We start from the raw sequence: 18,648 nt of genomic DNA on the forward strand, positions 1-18,648 counted from the left end.
GTGGCCATAACAGAGACATGGGTTTCTCAGGGGCAGGAATGGTTGCTGGATGTTCCAGGGTTTAGAGCATTTAAAAAGAATAGGGAGGGGGGAAACGAGGGGGTGTAGCACTACTAGTCAGAGAGGGTATCACAGCTACAGAAGTTTCCGTTGTCGAGGAAGATCTGCCTACCGAGTCAGTATGGGTGGAAATTAGGAACAGCAAGGGAGTAGTCACCTCGTTAGGGGTTTACTACAGGCCCCCCAATAGCAGCAGGGAGATTGAAGAAAGCATAGGTCAGCAGATTTTGGAAAAGTGTGGACATAGTAGGGTTGTTGTAATGGGTGACTTTAACTTTCCCAATATTGATTGGAACCTCCTTCGAGCAGAAGAGTTGAATGGAGCTGTTTTTGTAAGGTGTGTTCAGGAGGGTTTCCTAACTCAGTACGTAGACAGTTCGACAAGGGGAGAGGCCATTCTAGACTTGGTGCTCGGAAACGAGCCGGGGCAGGTATCCGATCTTGTGGGAGAGCATTTTGATGATAGTGACCATAACTGCCTCACATTCTACATAGCTTTGGAGAAGGAGAGGATTAGGCAAAATGGGAGGATATTTAATTGGGGAAGAGAAAACTATGATGCGATTAGACATGAGTTAGGAAGCATGGACTGGGAGCAATTGTTCCATGGTAAAGGCACTATAGACATGTGGAGACTGTTTAAGGAGCAGTTGTTGCGAGTGATGAATAAATATGTCCCTCTGAGACAGGCAAGAAGGGGTAAGATAAAGGAACCTTGGATGACGAGAGCGGTGGAGCTTCTCGTCAAAAGGAAGAAGGTAGCTTACATAAGGTGGAGGAAGCTAGGGTCAAGCTCAGCTCTAGAGGATTACAGGCAGGCAAGGAAAGAGCTCAAAAATGGTCTGAGGAGAGCCAGGAGGGGGCACGAGAAAGGCTTGGCAGAACGGATTAGGGAGAACACAAGGGCATTTTACACTTATGTGAGAAATAAGAGAATGGTTAAAGAAAGAGTAGGGCCGATCAGGGATAGCATAGGGAACTTGTGTGTGGAGTCTGAGCAGGTAGGGGAAGCCCTAAATGAGTTTTTTGCTTCTGTCTTTACGAAAGAAACGAACTTTGTAGTGAATGAAACCTTTGAAGAGCAGGTGGGCATGCTGGAATGGATAGAGATAGAGGAAGCTGATGTGCTGAAAATCTTGTCAAACATTAAGATTGACAAGTCCAGGCCCGGACCAGATTTGTCCTCTGCTGCTTTGAAAAATGAGAAATGCAATTGCTTTGCCACTTGCAAAGATCTTTGCATCCTCGCTCTCCACTGGAGTCGTACCTGAGGACTGGAGAGAGGCAAATGTAATTCCTCTCTTCAAGAAAGGAAATAGGGAAATCCCTGGCAATTACAGACTAGTAAGTCTCACGTCTGTCATCTGCAAGGTGTTAGAAAGGATTCTGAGGGATAGGATTTATGACCATCTGGAAAAGCATGGCTTGATTAAATGCAGTCAACACTGCTTTGTGAGGGGCAGGTCATGCCTTACAAACCTTATCGAGTTCTTTGAGGTTGTGACTAGAAAAGTTGATGAGGGTCGAGCTGTGGATGTGGTGTATATGGACTTCAGCAAGGCATTTGATAAGGTTCCCCATGGTAGGCTCATTCAGAAGGTCAGGAGGAATAGGATACAGGGAACTTAGCTGTCTGGATACAGAATTGGCTGGCCAACAGAAGACAGCGAGTGGTAGTAGAAGGAAAATATTCTGCCTGGAAGTCAGTGGTGAGTGGTGTTCCACAGGGCTCTGTCCTTGGGCCTCTACTGTTTGTAATTTTTATTAATGACTTGGATGAGGGGATTGAAGGATGGGTCAGCAAGTTTGCAGACGACATGAAGGTTGGAGGTGTCGTTGACAGTGTAGAGGGCTGTTGTAGGCTGCAACGGGACATTGACAGGATGCAGAGATGGGCTGAGAGGTGGCAGATGGCGTTCGACCTGGATAAATGCGAGATGATGCATTTTGGAAGGTCGAATTTGAAAGCTGAGTACAGGATTAAGGATAGGATTCTTGGCAGTGTGGAGGAACAGAGGGATCTTGGTGTGCAGATACATAGATCCCTTAAAATAGCCACCCAAGTGGACAGGGTTGTTAAGAAAGCATATGGTGTTTTGGCTTTCATTAACAGGGGGATTGAGTTTTAAGAGTCGTGAGATCTTGTTGCAGCTCTATAAAACTTTGGTTAGACCGCACTTGGAATACTGCGTCCAGTTCTGGGCGCCCTATTATAGGAAAGATGTGGATGCTTTGGAGAGGGTTCAGAGGAGGTTTACCAGGATGCTGCCTGGACTGGAGGGCTTATCTTATGAAGAGAGGTTGACTGAGCTTGGACTCTTTTCATTGGAGAAAAGGAGGAGGAGAGGGGACCTAATTGAGGTATACAAGATAATGAGAGGCATAGATAGAGTTGATAGCCAGAGAGTATGTCCCAGGGCAGAAAAGGCTAACATGAGGGGTCATAGTTTTAAGCTGGTTGGAGGAAAGTACAGAGGGGATATCGGAGGCAGGTTCTTTACGCAGAGAGTTGTGAGAGCATGGAATGCGTTGGCAGCAGCAGTTGTGGAAGCAAGGTAATTGGGGACATTTAAGAGACTGCTGGACATGCATGTGGTCCCAGAAATTTGAGGATGCATACATGAGGATCAATGGTTGGCACAACATCATGGGCTGAAGGGCCTGTTCTGTGCTGTACTGTTCTATGTTCTATGTTCTACATATGTGTAAAATGCTCTGATCAAAATGCAGAAGTTTGCTGTCAGGTGTCATGACTCACAGGTGTGGTACCAGGTGGAATAGGTTTCTGTATTTGATTATATTTATTACCAATACTAATCACAGGTAAACATTTATGACTTGTGGATATAACTCTACCAGTTAAAGCTGTAACCCCCTTCTAAAACCCACCTGCACACAGACAGATACAAGCAGACAAAGAAAACTAGCAATACAGATGGAGGCAGAAAAGGATATTGGGGTAATAATGCTTTAATCACACCAGTCTTCCTTCAGGATTTGAAGGTGTGCTCCTTTTTTGTTTTCGGTGTCCTGCAGTTCTCTGATCTTTTACTCCAGGACTTTTGCTTCGCAGGCAACACAGGGACTAGTTCACAAATTTATAAAATCTTTGACTTTATTGTTTTGACAAAAAAAGCTTCCACAACTAGATGCAGAAAATAAATGGCTTTCTTTTAACTTGTATGTTTTACTGGAGAAGACACAGACACACCCCTCTTCTTTTTATAAGTACATTTCTTAGTTCTTCTGTGAAACTATGCTTTTCGTAATTCAGCGCACAGTCAAAAATCAAGTGATCTTTGGCCATACCAGTCATACAACCACACCTTTTATGTCACAAGCTTTGAAACTGTGTTGCACTAAGTTTGCAAGCTCTCTTGCAAAATCTAACCACTTTCACATCAGGCTGCCATCACCACACCCAGAGAAATCCAGGCAACTCCATTTTGCCTAAACACGACACTGTTAGGTGTGGGATGGAAAGATATCGATGTAGCCCTATTCATTCGACTTTACATACTCCATAAAGTATTTGAAGAAATTGAAAAAAAACTTTAATTCATTCACATGAGGGTGCTACTTACTGGGTAAGTATTAGTTGCCCATCCTTAATTGCCCAGAGGGCAGTTAGGCATCAAGTACATTGCTTTGGTCCGGAGTCACATGTCGGCCAGGTAATGTTGGTAGTTTCCTTCCCTAAAGGACATTAGTGAATTTGTATGTATTTTTGTGGCTGTAATAATGGGAATGATGTATTGGTTTGTACTTTAATGTAATTTTAATTGCATATTCTTCCTTTTTAATATCCCATCCTCTATTTCCTTGTTGTCTGCTAAACTTGTTTGTCTTCTTTTGTTACTAAATGATTGCCATGTTTCTGTTTTTAACTTTATTAATCAGGCTGTAGATTAGTTCGCAATAGAATGAAAATCATACGGTAATTCAGTGTTTGGACAGTGAACATGCTTCTTCAACAAAATACTTTTGTCCGAGGAGGGGTGGATGTGGTATCTGTTACAGCAGTCACCACCCCTAGATACAATTATTTACAAAGTCCACTAGCAGCATATGTTTCTTTGAAAAACAGTGTGTGGAAAGATCAGCATTAAAGCAGTTTTCTTTTAAAGCATGTGTTTCTCATAAATGCTTTTGAAATTGCAACATAAACCTGTTTGTGAACTGTTAGATTCATTGAAGGAAGGTAGAGAAATTTTGATTCCTGGAATGGCAGGTTTGCTGCATCAGGAGAGATTGGGTTGTTAGGGCTTGTATTCATTGGAGCTTAGAGTGTGATGGAATAATATTCGAAATGTATAAATTGATGCAGGGATGATGTTTCCTGTGGTCTGGGGGTAGAGGGAATAGCATCCAAAGCAAGGGATCATAGTCTCCGGACTGAATTTTGGACAGAGACAAGGAGAAAATTCTTAAGTCAGATGATGTGAACTTCTGAAATTCCCCAAGACCGAAGGCCATGAAGACTAAGTTACCAAATACATTTAAGAAAAAAAGTTCTAGAACCTATAGGTGTCAAGGAGTTTGGAGAGAATGGGAGTATGGTGTAGAAAAAGAAGATTAGCCATGATTATGTAGGATGGTAAAGCAGTCTTGATGAGCTGAATGGCCTCTGTAAGTGCCTATTTTCTGTTCATAGTCATATGCAGAATCTTAAAAGTAGATAATTAATTTGCCTATTGACTAAACTTTTAAGTATGACTTCTACATTGGAGGAAGGCCAGCTCCCACAGTCTTAGGCAGGAACAAGGAACATAGATGTGGGTGGGACGGATGGCTGTTTGAGAGTACATCCACAGCTGGTGTGTGGAAATCTTTTTAAAGATCAGTTGATTTTGAGTTCAGGAACGGCATGTTCCGGTGAAAATAAGCGATTTGGATGGAAAGAGAAATTGAGAGTTTAATCAAAGGAAAAGGAGGCACACAAGGTTTGGGAAATTAAAGATGGATAGAACTCTTGGAATGTAAAGAAAGCAGGAAAGAACTCAAACAAGGAATTATGAGGGCTAATATGGGCTATGAAATGTCTTTGGCAAATGGGATTAAGGAAGTTGCAAGCTGTTTTATACATGTATAAGGAGTGAAAGGGTAGGTCCACTTAAGCACAAAGGAAGGATTTTTATTTGCATGGAGCCAGAGGAAGTGGGTGAGGTCCTTTTTTAAATGAATACTTGGCATTGGCATTCACAAAAGAGAAGGGCATTGTGGGTGGACAGTCTCAGGAGGGGTAAGTTGATATTCATGGACATGTCAACATTCCTTTTCTTTCTTTTAAAAACAAGGTAGTGCTGGGTATTGAAAAACATTCAGATAGACTAATAGTCAGGGTGTGATGGAATCAATCCCAGAATGCTGAGGGAGGCAGGTGAGGAAATTGCTGGTCCTTGTACTAAGTCTTTGCATCCTCCTTTAGCCACAGAGGACCAGAGAGTAGCCAATGTTGCTTTGTTTGAGAAGGGCAACAAGCATAATGCTTGCTGCAATGTTCCAGTGAAGCTCAGTGCAAGTTGGAAGAATAGCATCTCAGATCCCACTTGGGGAGTCGGCAGCCCTCTGGACGCAATTTTGAATCCAATAATTTTGGGGCCTGTACTCTCCCATTTCCTAGCCCTCTATTCCACGCACACACACACACACACACACACACACACACACACACACACACACACACACACACACACACACACACACACACACACACACACACACACACACACAGTTTTATTATCACACAGCCTGATTGTTACATACTACCTATTGTTAGCCCTAACAGTGTCCATTAACAGTTAGTTGGTTAGCCACCCTATCAACTCCTCCTCCTCCTTTGTCTGCCCAATTGTTGTTATCTCTCTATCTCTCGGCTCTAACTCCACCTATCATTTATTCCTTACCCACCCCCGCCAACCCCACCTCCAACCTTATCTTCTGCATATAAAACTTCATTTCCTCAGAACTGATAGTAGCTGGGAAAAGGTCACCAGACTCAAAAGTTTAACTCTGATATCTCTTCACAGATGGTGCCAGATCTGCTGAGCTTTTACAGCAATTTCTGTTCTTGTTCCAGGTCTAGTCTTAGAAATAACAGGCTGGGGAATTATTGGAGAAGATTTTTAGGGATAGGATTTAGTCATATTTGGAATTAGCACCAGGCAGCATGGCTTTGTGTGGGGAAAGTCATGTCTCTCAAACCTGATTTGAGAAAATGACAAAGATGATTTACTGCTTTGCCCTTAATGTTGTCCGTATGGACCTTAGCAAAGCCTTTGACAAGGCCCCTCGTGGCAGACTGATACAAAAAGTAAAGTCTCATTAGATCCATGGTGAGCCATTGAGATGATGCAGAATTGACTAAGCCATAGACAGAGCGGTGATAGAAGGGTTTTTTCAGACTGGAGATCTGTGATCACTAGGGTTTTACAAGGAACAGTGCTGAAGCATGTAAATTTTAAATTGAGACCCGTGGTGCTAATAAACATGGCATCATCGCTGTTAGTCAAATGATAGAAAACAGTCAGGTGCATGTTGGAAGGATTTAATGAATGGTAGGCCTGAGATCAAATGTTACAGTCATTGCTTTTATAAACACATAATCTGGATTTGGGTATATGCACCATGTAAAAATTCACAGCTAACAAAAATTCAAGTTATGGGTATGGGAAGGAAACTAAATAGCTTGCAAGAGGCTGCATGTCAATAGATTGTAAAACATTTAATATAATCCCGAGTGGATGAAAGGAAAATGTCTACAGGAAATTTTGCAGCATATAAAGTTGTTTCTTTTTTTAAGAAAAAGCCAGTTTTTATCTTTTCACTACAGGGAAGAAAATCAGGTTTTGTTAGTGTCATTGGACAGACATAGCCAAGAAAACAGCTATTGGAAAGGCTGATAATTAGAGGAGAAGAAGGTGCCTCAGCAACCATGTGTCAACCATACTGGAGTACAGAACCTAGTCTTCTGAAGGCACATGTCTGCAGAAGGCACAAAATGCCAAACTGGAATGTTCAGAGGGTTTTAGGACTAGATAAGATGGCAGTGATGGGCAAGTAATTGAAAGGGATTAGCAACCTAAGTTAGGTGCAAAGTTTAAAATCATCATCTGCGTGTTAATATTCTTTCATCAAAGAGGGTGCAATGAGGATATATGATATTGGGAATGTACTATTTGAGATATGTGAAACATGAAAGAAGTTGATACTATTGGCAATGGAACAGAAGGTGAAAGATTCTTTAGACTTGCATTGAGTAAATAAAGGGAAACTTTCCAGTGGCAGAGGAAGAACATCTCAGGTAAAACTGTCAGTGGTGACATAAAGGGAAGGTGGTCTATCTAGCAATGTTGATCATTCATCATTCCACAAAGCAAAATCAGTTTTGCTAAAATTTCTTGTAATGCCCCTCCTATCCGTTGTTTTGACAGTTCAATAGACAGGTCTGGAATCTTTTTGATTCACCCTTTTTTTTTGTAGTTTGTCTCTAAGATTGCACAGTCTGCGTACTCTTGCCTGCATTGAATCCATAAGACAAGTCCTCCGGCTCCTAGGGGACATCTTATAATAATCTTGTGTCCCTTCTGAAGATGTGTTTTTATAAAGAAAACTAATGTATAAAATTTCAACTCCACATTTGTGACGAGACTGTTTGACTTCTCCACCAGTACCACAATACGGTTTCAGGAAATGCTAAGGTTGGGTACCACTAAGGAGTCATAAACCAAGGTCAAGGTCAGATCAATGACTTTTCGTCAGAACTAGGAAAATTTAGAAATATAATTGTTGTTAATTAAGTGAAATAGTGGAATGAACGAATGTGTCTGGTACTATCTCCCCTACGCTACATGCAGCTGCATCAGGGTTTTGCGTAGTGATTTGTTCCAGAAGTCACTGCCTCATACAGACATATGCAGCTAAAAAGAAAATTTAGAGGAAATCTGGTATCCAGAAGAGGTGTGAATGATAGATGAATAAACAGCTACTGGTCAAAATCAATACCAGATTAAAATTAACTGTAAAAATGGGTCAGGCACATTGGAGCGTCCTGTCAACAATGATAATGAGAAAAATCTTTTGGGGGAAAACAGACATCAGAATTTTTAGTGTGAAAGCTTACACCATCTGAGCAGATGCAATAAGTTGGAGAAATTTAGAGAATAAAATGGAGTATTTCAAGGAAGCAGGACATCGAGCAGTGTGATCAGATCTGCTTTAGGATTGAGTATGTTTATTATGAATATTTATTTATGGCCTACCTTTAATTTCTCCACATGGATACAAAAATACCACATTTCAAAGGAAGCAATAACTTGTACAGCATGAGAAAAGATAATTGATTGGCAAGTGGAGGCATTATCGTGGGGAATGCATCAAGGACCAGTCTCTCTAGATTTTCATTAAATTTAAAGCACAGTTGCTGGAGAATTGGTGTTTTCGGGTGTTGGAGCCCTGTGTATGAATGTGGTTCCTAGCACACTTTACTGAACCACCTTGTAACCTGAATTGTTTTAAATTGGAAGTTTGTGTACATTTTAACACGCCCAGAGATGTTTGTTTAACTGCTGTCCAATTACAAAATCATATTTTTTTGCAAAATTGGTTTAGTAAAGTCATTAGCCTGTCTGTTACAGACATCTGAAGGGACACAATCTTCAGTTACTGAGACATACAGCCTACGTACCTGGCATCAAAACCGCACTGAAATTCACGTACCTCAATTGCGTAGTGGGAAGAATTTCTTTATAACTTGATGGCCACATCCAGTTGGTGGAGAATGACATAAGCACGAGTCACATAGTAACAGTATGAAATGGATAGATGTACCTTTTTTTGCTGATTACTGATCCTCTAGGTGGAAACAGCTAATTCCACTACAACCATTGAAATACTAATTTGATAAAAGCCAAGCAGTGTGGATGCTGTAAACTTGAAGTAAAAGCATGATGCTGGAAAAACTTGGCAAATATGGCTTCAACTAGCCTGTGAACCAGACTTGGAAACAAATTGAGACATCAGGCAGACAGTGTGTAACCTGTTCCAGTTTAAAGTTTTGCATGCAAACCAACCTCCTGGAATTTTGACCACAACCTCCACTTTATAGGACTCTTGCTTTGTCTTTTTAAAGCAACTGAAAGCTATCTAAGAAACAGCTGGTCTGCCACATAGGAGACCAGAGTCAATTAACCAGACTGAGATTCTTATCTGTAAAAACTTGTTAGCCTTCATCTGTGTTCTTTACGTACAAGGGAGCATTTCAAACATTTATATTTTAATTTGGGGTAAGCATGTACATCAGCAATCATTCTTGTTTTAGTTTCTCAAAAGTTTGTTAACAGCAAATAAATAATTTCAGCAGATACTTCTTGGGGTGCACTCTCCATATAAAACAAACTGGTAACAGGCAGTAAGCAAACACATGCTGTGCCTGTGACATTAGACTCTGGTTTTGTGAAAATGTGATAGCTCTGATGTGAGATCATTAAACAGATTATATACTTGTACTTCATATGACAGGAACCACCTGAACTTGGACCCATCATCCTAAATTCAACACTGACACTTAAAAGCAATCCTCATTTTCATTCAAAGAAGATTTCATTAAATTTCCAGCACAAATGGAATCCATTTTGTTGTTGCTAAATGCCATTTCATGTCCAACCACACCACCAGAACGCTCCTTTTTAATGTATTTGTACTTATCAAATATTCGAGTTTGTAATATCCTGGCAGAGAGTTGGAAGTCTTTGTTCATTGAACGAATTCTGTGAGTGCTATTGTTGCTCTACTACTGTATTCAAATAAACATTTAGTTGTAATTGTAATACACAAATATGAATTGACTATTCTTCAAGCAGATGCAGACTTTTCAACAGAAGTCCCAAAAATTACTTTTCAAGAACAGACTTGCTAGTAAATAGTTTTGAGTACTGCATTTGGTCTTCAGGCACTAAAACCAATGAAATATCACTGAAAAAAATTATGCAGAATGGGAACCACATGTAGAACCTCCTAATCTCTGTATTTAAGTTATGAACTTCACATTCAACAATCTGAGACATTTGGAAAGCCTCTGAATCCACTGGCACTCTTCAACCAGCTGGATAATGTTTTGCGTGAAGCCCTGGTAGCAGGTTGAGTAACCTATCATGCATCTAGATTTTTTTTTGATCTTTTTGCTTTGTGGAAAGAATTTGGATATTACGTTTTTTAAACAAATTGTTTTGAAAGAAGGCGCTAAATAATATTTAAAGCCAGCTGAATGATTTTTCTTGAGTATATACACAGGTTGTGTAAAGAGGCTCTGTTATCTGACCTTATTCCAGGCTAATTAGCTGAGATAAATTGGGACATATCCTGAGTTTCTTTTTAATATTTGACCGGGTCATGTAGATTCATATTAGCAAATTGTCTGCTTTTGTTATGGCACCAAAACCTTAATTTGTTTTCCCCTAATGTCTTTGCATTGAAAGAGGGGGGAAAAAATTAACACTTAACAAACTTACTACTTTATTTGATACTTCTAAACAAATTCAAACAGACTGAACATTAACCGAAGAAATTGCTCTGTAGTTCGCTCTCAAGGTGGTTTCTGTCTTGCCACCTTTGTAGATTCCCATTTAATCTGGCTGAAGCCAGTAAAATATTGAATCATACTGATGACTGTCATTTGAGACTTAAACTCGTGTATTTAAGACAGGTGTTAAGACATTCTCACTGTTTCATCCCGCCTTGAAGTTTGAGTACCTTGGAAAGAGCAACAAAGAATTGAATTAAATGTGCTATGAAAAACAACGTAGAAATCTTATTAGTGTGATCTGAGAATTATCTGTAGCTCATGTGTTTGTTTGGAACAATACTCTGACTGAAAATAAGAACGAGGAGTAGAGGTAGGCAGTCAAGTCCCTTGTCTATTCTGCCATTCACTATGGTTATGGTTATGGTTGACCTTGACCTAACCTCAACTCCACTTCCCTGTTTACTCTCAATAACCCATAACTATGTGTTTATCTTTTCCTTAAATTCACTAAATGTCCCAACATCCATCGCACTCTGGTGTAGTGATTCCTACAGATTCACCACCCATAGAGAAGTAATTCCTCTTTCTCTCAAATCTACTATGACTTATCCTAAGGCTATGACCTCTTGCTCTCGATTGCCTGACATGTGGAAACATGCTCTCCTCATCTACTTTGTCAATCCCCTTTTACATCTTGTATACCTCAATTATATTTCCTCTCATTCTTCTAAACTCCAGAGGGTATAGGCCTAAACTGCTCAATCACTCTTCATTAGACAAGCTTCTCACCTCTGGTATCAATTTAATGGTGAATAGTTCCCCTTTTTGTGGGTGGGGGGTGGGGAATGAGTACATTATAAGGTTTCTGTTTGTAATGTTTGTTTCTTAAACATGTTGTAGCCAAGTAACTTTGTACTAATGGCTCTTGAGTGATGAGTCCTTTTGTTTTCTAGGTTTTGTTTTGTCATTGCTTTTGGATACCTTACCTTGTGCCAAGTTAGCAGAGTATATCTCTTTGACTATGGACAGTATTCAGCTGATTTTACTGGGTAAGTGCATTGTACTTAATAATTTAATGTGGTTTTGGAGATTTTTGGGAAAACTCATTATTTGAAATCTAAGCCAGCCTGGTAATCCTAAATGTTTAAAATAGAGTCTACTTTCTAATTTCTGAATTCCTAAATCTATTAATATAATGTGAGATTTGCAGTCACAACTTTTTCAACTGCACGAGTCCTTTTCAGTGTTCCCATATAAAATTGCTCAATGAAATGGTTCACCAGTTAATAACTTTATTTTGGTCTAAACAATATTTAAGCTTGGACTTTTGGTCAAACAGAACTAAGGACACACGTTTTATGGTAACCTTTCCTTAAAATCAATAATTTGTATGCATGGCTGTTTTCATACCCCAAAAAACTGGCCAGCCTCTCAATGTTCACATGCCCAGACTTGGTTAACAATTTATTAGTATTTCTTGCCTATAGCCTGTGCACTTTGCCATCTCTGCAGGGCCTGCAGAGATGGCATAGTTTTGTAATGGTTTAAAGGTTTGCTTTTGCGGAGTCACTCCAGGTCAATTCGTCTTCCTCTTGATCTGAACATCACAACTACAGCCTTAAGATTTAGTAGCCCAATTCTGTTGTCTGTTTTTAAATAGCTCGACATTGTAGCTTGCTCAGATAACTTTATAAAACTTGTAAATTATTCAAGTAACTGTTTATTTTAATAAGAATAGTTTATAACTACCAGATTTCCATCTTATCAAGTTTTGCCTAGTGGCACAGCCCTCTGCTTGACACATGCAGGTGCTTTAATATCAGTTAGGTTATACGATTGGAGATGTGTGTACTCCCTACACAATGCCATGGCAATGACAATACTATTTTAGATTCTGGCAGAAAACACCCTGCAAACATTCACAATTTAGGTAAACATACTTTGTTTATGAAGTTAATAATGAGGTAAATAATGCATTCAGTATGAACAAAAAATTGTTTTCTCTCTGCTTCTGTCCTGCCATTTTACAAATCAATCTACTAAAAGATCAACATGATGTGCATATACTGCATAAATTAAGATGTGATTTCAAGTGATGAGCAATGCATAACAATTTACTAATTAGGAATGCAGTTAGCATAATTTTAAATTTTCAATGGCCATGTGTGGCAGGTGCCAATTTATTTGACAACAGAAGGAGAAGACTGTGCAGGATTTCACTTTGCTCAGAGAGAAAGGCACATTAAGGCTTCGAGTAAAACAGACTCTCTCAAAAGAAGTCATTTCAGTCTACCTGCAGATTATGTTCTGAAGAGTTTTATTGAAAAAATTTTCCTAACTTTTTTTCACCTTTTATGATACTTTTCTATAGTCCAATGATGATAATTACGCAGAAGATAACCAGTCTTGCCTTTGAAATTCATGACGGTAAGGAAATATCAAATTGTTTTAATGAATTATTTAATCGAAATGAGATTAAGTTAACCTGAGCTATCCATATTTCTGTTTGTTCTGTTAATTTTTTTCAGATTAAAGTGTGACCTTGAGTTGGTATGAATCCTCTTCAGAACAAGAGTTCTGATGAAGAGTCATACCGGACTCAAAATATCAACTGTATTTGTCTCTGTATGTTACCAGCCCTGCTGAATTTCTCCAGCATTCAGTGTTTATCTTTCTCAAGCTTCTTTCCTTCTGCCTTTTCTTAGCTCTGTTATTTGTTGCCTATTTCTACACCATGGGTTCAGGGACACAGACATTTAAAGAGGATCTCAGGCAGAAAGATCGACCCCAGACATGTCTCAGACACATCTCCTGTATGCCCACATATCATCAGGGATCCCCACCAGTCCTGATGAAGACATCCCAACATATGTCCTCTCTGCAGTGATCCAGAAACAGAAGACTTCGTCTTCACCCAGAACTTTATGTAATTTTTCAAAAAATAATTCCAGGTTAATTAAATGTGACTTGCATTCACATACTTGTTCACCATATTGATAACGATCAATACCTGCCTGATTTCTGGTTAATACTGGAATTTATTTTGTGTCAAAATTTGTTTTTTCTGTTTTGTTTTGGTCTGCTAGCTTAGTTTACCTGAGCATTTGCAGAAGTACAAGTTGATCGGAGAAAGTAGAAATTTCTGCATGATAATTCATGCCTGATTTTAATCTAGTTAAATTTTTGTTTTCAAAAGGAGGTCACTACTTGTGTGAAGCCTAATGAATGGCATTTTGTGAGATATACATGGCAACTATGTGAGGCAATCTTAAGGTAAGGAGCAGGTGGTTCAGAAGGAATTGGAGGAAATAGGTTTCATCCAGAGGGCAGTGGGAATTGAAACTTGTTGCCGAAAAAGCATGCTAGAAATGGGAACCCTCAAGATATCAAGGTAGTATTTAGAGGAGCACTTGAAATACCATACCATACAGGAAGGGTCAAAGCACCTCTGCTGTATTGTAAAATATTGTAAACTCCATCATTCTATAGCTTCCTACATTCATATACTAGGGGCCTCCTCAAAAAAATTAAACAAATTTAGTCAGGCATGAATTACTATGCAAAAGTTTGTGCTTTCTTTGATCAACTCTTTCTTCTCCAAATGCGCGGGCAAACCAAGTGAAAAGACTAAAACAAAACAGAAAAATCAAATTTGGAAAAAAAAATAAATACCACCATTAATCAGAAATCAGGCAAGTATTGACAGTTGGCATTAGAAAAATTACTAGTGACCATAATCAGAAACAAATTAAATATTTAGATGGGCATGGGCTGATCAATATAGAGAACAACTTTGTCCAGTCTCTGTCTTCATAAGATAATCCCTTCATCCTGGGAACAAGTATGGTGAATCTTTTGATTGACTCCCTCCCACCATAGCAATAATATCTTTCCTTAGATAAGGAGGCCAAAACTGCCCCCAGTACTCCAGTTGCGGTCTAAGCAAGCTCTTATGTAATTGAAGCCTTCAAATCCTCTTGCAATAAAGGTTAACATGTTACTAGCCTTCCTATAGCTTGCTGTACCTGCATAATAACTTAGTGGTTTTTATTGATGAGACCACCTAGGTTCCTTTCAGTACAGCCACACTTTTTAAACTCTCTCTTCTTTTGAGAAATAAGCTGTGCATCTGTTTCTCCTAACAAGTGAATAACACCCTGTCTCTACCCCCACAGCTGCCAATTTTGTCAGTGACATCTTAAATCTCCAATTTGTCAGAACACATTTGTTTTCTATTTACAAATCCATCCTGACTACGCTCAATCAGTTCAGTTTCATCTAATTCAATTTATCAAATCCTTAATGATAGGTTCTCCCATGTCGTCTAGAATTGACGTAAGGCTGAGGAGTCTTGTTCCCGAGCTGCTTTCTTAATGGGGGCGATATCTGCAAGCTTCCACTCTGCAAGAATCCTTTATGGACTTTTGGAAGCTAATTTTTATCAATGCTTTGACTATATCCACAGTCACCTCCTTCAATAGGGTGGTACAGCAGCTCAGTGATTAATACTGCTGTCTCTCATCACCAAGAACGTGGGTTTGATTTTACCCTTAGGTGACCCTGTCTATGGAGTTTGCATGTTCTGCCTATATCTGTGTGGGTTTCCATTGTGTGCTCTGGTTTCCTCCCGCAGTCCAAAGATGTACTGCTTATGTGGATTTGCCATGCTAAATTGCTGTAGGGTTCAGGGATACGATAGGTGGATCGGCCATGGTAAATATGGCGTTATGGGGATAGGGTGGCAGGCTGGGTTTGAGCAGGATGTTCTTTGGAGTGTCATTGCAGACCCAAGTCAACAGCCTCTTCCTGCACTGTAGGGATCCTACAGACACTCTGGGATCTCGACTCAGGTCTTGGGGACTTAATCAACCTTCATCTCCATTAATTTCTCCTGCACAGCCTTCTACGAATATTAATTTCCTCTTAACTTCTCATTCTTCCATGTCTGTTGGACCTCTAATACTTGGTGACTGCTTGTACCTTTTTTCAGTGAAAATTATTGGTTAATTAATGGCTTCTCTGCCATTTCTCTACTTCCCTTTCTAAATTCTGATGCTGCTTTTATTGGATCCACATACATTTTAGCCAAGAGCTTCCTTTTTGCATATCTGTAGATGATTTTACAGTTCATTTTTGTTTATTACATTTATGACTTGAATGAAAAAAATCCATGTTACAGTTGGGAGGCACTATATATAGAATAGAAAGTTTTAAAGAGACAAAGTAAAGCAACCTACCTCCCCACTTGTAGATGGGGTGGTATAGTGAACTGATATAGTATTTATTTTGTTCAACCCTTGACACCTCATACATACTGAAGGTTCCCATTCTGCATGTCACTGGCTCAATGTTTGTTGCCATAGTGTTAACACATTACCACATTACATAGGTGCACTAATTACAGGGTGTGTGTGGAATGTTCCACAAGATACTTAAATTGCATAGTTTGTTTTATTTTAAATAGTATTTTTCGTTTTCTGATTACGCATGTTAACAAGTCTCTTACTTTAACAAAATTGCACATTTAAAACAGAATTTTAGCATGTGGTCTGAGCATTTACTTCTACTGACTCACTGAGATGACTGGTTTTTAACAGTGAAGCAATTCAACCTTGACAGTACAATTATTCATTAATTATCAGTTGTGTTATGTCATTACTTAGGCTTTCATTTGTATTTTTAAGGATTATTTAGTCATCATGCTGCAAACTTAATGAATAGTTACATTTAAATACCTTGTAGCTTTGAATTTTCAGGTTAGGTTTTCTGACCAATGATTTTGAAAGCTTGGTAAATCTAGAACAATGGGACAGCTTACATCTGGTTTCCAAAAGCTAACTGTTGAGCAAGCCTCTGGCTTGTTGATCTACTGGTAATGTTCTAACTTTAGGGTTCTTGGGCAAAGCATGTCTAGTAAGAAAAGGGAACCTGCCCAAATAATGGAAGAAGTAGAGATATTGAAATTAACAGATGGGATGGAGGTTTGGGCAGGAAAGACTAGAAATGCTGTCAAGACTGAGTTGATATGTCACTTACCTGTAATGCAAACCATCCAATTTTCTGAACACCTTGGGGTTGGAAATAGTGGGGAGTTTCATAATCTTCCTTGAATGTGGAAGACGTGCAAGTGGATTGGAGAGTGGCAAATTTGCAGCTGTATTCAAGGAATGGTGTAGGGACGGTTCTGTCAACGGTAGGCCAGATGTTTTAACATTGAGCATGGCTTTACAATCTGTAAATTGTTGGGGGAAAAAAATAGTCAATGGGCACCTGGAAAGATTTGAGTTTCTTGCAAAAGAATCAGGTCAGATCATTAAAAGGTGGCTTGTGCTTGATGAATCTGATTTGAACTTTTTGAACTAACAGAAAATATTGACGGGAACGCAATGAACGTTGTCAGTAGTTTATTAAAATCCTTACAAAAGCTGTACACACAATTGTGGCTCTTGGATAAGGAAGATCATGCTAAGCTAGGTTCCAAAAAAAGTGCTTGTGGAGACAAAACTATGGTCTTTACTTTCAGACTAAAATAATACTGATCTTCTCCAAAAATTGACGTTAGAACCATTGTCATTTTGATGGTGCTTGTAAATTACTTTGGATATTGGAACATTCGAGTAAAATTTCAAAATTTACTGCTTGTACCAAATTTGGAGGTGTGGCAAAAAATGTGGACAATTCTAATTAATTGTAACAGGACATAAGTAGAAGTAATGGATTGTACAGATGATGGTAGGTGAAATTTAATAAAGATGAGTGAGGTGATGCATTTCGACAGAAAGGAAACATAGAGGCAATGTTAACTCTCTGGAACTAGGTTAAAGACTGTGTAGGGACAGAGGAACCTGGAAGTTCATGTGCTGGGACAAAAGGATGTGGAGTTGCATGTGCATAGGCCTTTTAAATGGTAAGACATTGAGAGTATGAGTAAGAGAGCACGTGGGATCTTAGGCTTCTTATGTAGAAACAGAGTACAAAAAAAAATTTGGGTTCAAGAATCTGTTTCACCATTTACTTGGAATGTGCCTGATCTGACATTCTTAAGGTTCACTTTCCTGTGTTTTCCTTGTAACGCTTGATTCCCCTGTTGATCAAGAATCTATGTCAACCTTTAAATATACACAAGGACTCCACTCTGCCCCCACAGTTCTCTGTGGCAAGGCCTTCTAAAGACACTGAGTGAAGAAATTCTTCCACCTCTCAGTTTTATATTGGCACCTCTTTTGTTCTGCAGCAATGCCCCCTGTCCTAAAATCTCACACAAGGGGAAATCATTGTCTCAGCATTTGTCCTGTCAAGCCCCTTAAGAATCCTATAGGTTTCAAAGAGATCTCCTCTCATTCTTCTGAATTCCAGTTAATATAGTTCCAAACTGTTTGACGTTTGCTCGTAAGATGATCTCTCCGTAGCAGGGACTGTCTTGGTGAACCTTCTCTGACCTGTTGCCAATGAAACAACATCATTGCATAAATGAGGGGACTAAGACTGTTCCAGATGTGGTCTCACCAACATCTTGTCCAGTTGCGGTAATAAAATAAGGGCCAATATTCCATTTGCCTTCCTACTTGTTTGCTGCACCTATGTGCTAGCTTTGTGTTTCGGGTACAAATATCCCCAAGCCCCTTTTGGATTGCAGCTTTCTACAAACTTTCTCCCATGTAAATAGCATTCTGTTCTCTTTATTCTTCCTTCCAAAATGTACAACCTGATATTTTTTTCCTGTTATACTCCATTTGCTAACTTCTTTTGCCCACATACTTAACAAATCAATATTTCCCTGCAAATTGTTTATCTCACTTGCAACCTGTCTTTTCACCCTTTTTTTTGTCTGAAAGTTTTGCTACAAAACATTCACTTTCTGTAAGTCATCCATAATATATTGTAAACAGTTGTGTCCCAACACTGATACTTGTGGAACCTCACTGGTCATAGATCAGCAACCTGAAAAAGAACCCTTATCCTCATTCACTGTTTCCTTTCCACAAGTCCATTCTCTATTCATGCCAGTATACTTCTTCCAGTATTATGGGCTCTTATTGTACAACTTAAACTTTTTTTGTGAGGTA

At 39.2% G+C, this 18,648-nt stretch overlaps 1 protein-coding gene across 3 annotated transcripts in view; it reads left to right on the forward strand.

Moving 5' to 3' along the window:
• mboat2b (membrane bound O-acyltransferase domain containing 2b) overlaps positions 1–18,648 on the forward strand; it is a 114,820-nt gene that overhangs the window by 59,825 nt on the left and 36,347 nt on the right. For all 3 annotated transcript variants that reach the window (XR_007247580.1, XM_048531416.1, XM_048531418.2), the window contains exons 4-5: positions 11,536–11,631; positions 12,954–13,009. Coding sequence is in view for 2 of the 3 variants with exons in the window: in XM_048531416.1 (XP_048387373.1) it covers positions 11,536–11,631; positions 12,954–13,009 (152 nt within the window). In the remaining variant the exon portion in view is untranslated. The remainder of the gene's footprint in view (positions 1–11,535; positions 11,632–12,953; positions 13,010–18,648) is intronic.

This window comes from Stegostoma tigrinum, chromosome 4 (assembly GCF_030684315.1).
Source record: "Stegostoma tigrinum isolate sSteTig4 chromosome 4, sSteTig4.hap1, whole genome shotgun sequence".
Lineage (NCBI taxonomy): Eukaryota > Metazoa > Chordata > Chondrichthyes > Orectolobiformes > Stegostomatidae > Stegostoma > Stegostoma tigrinum.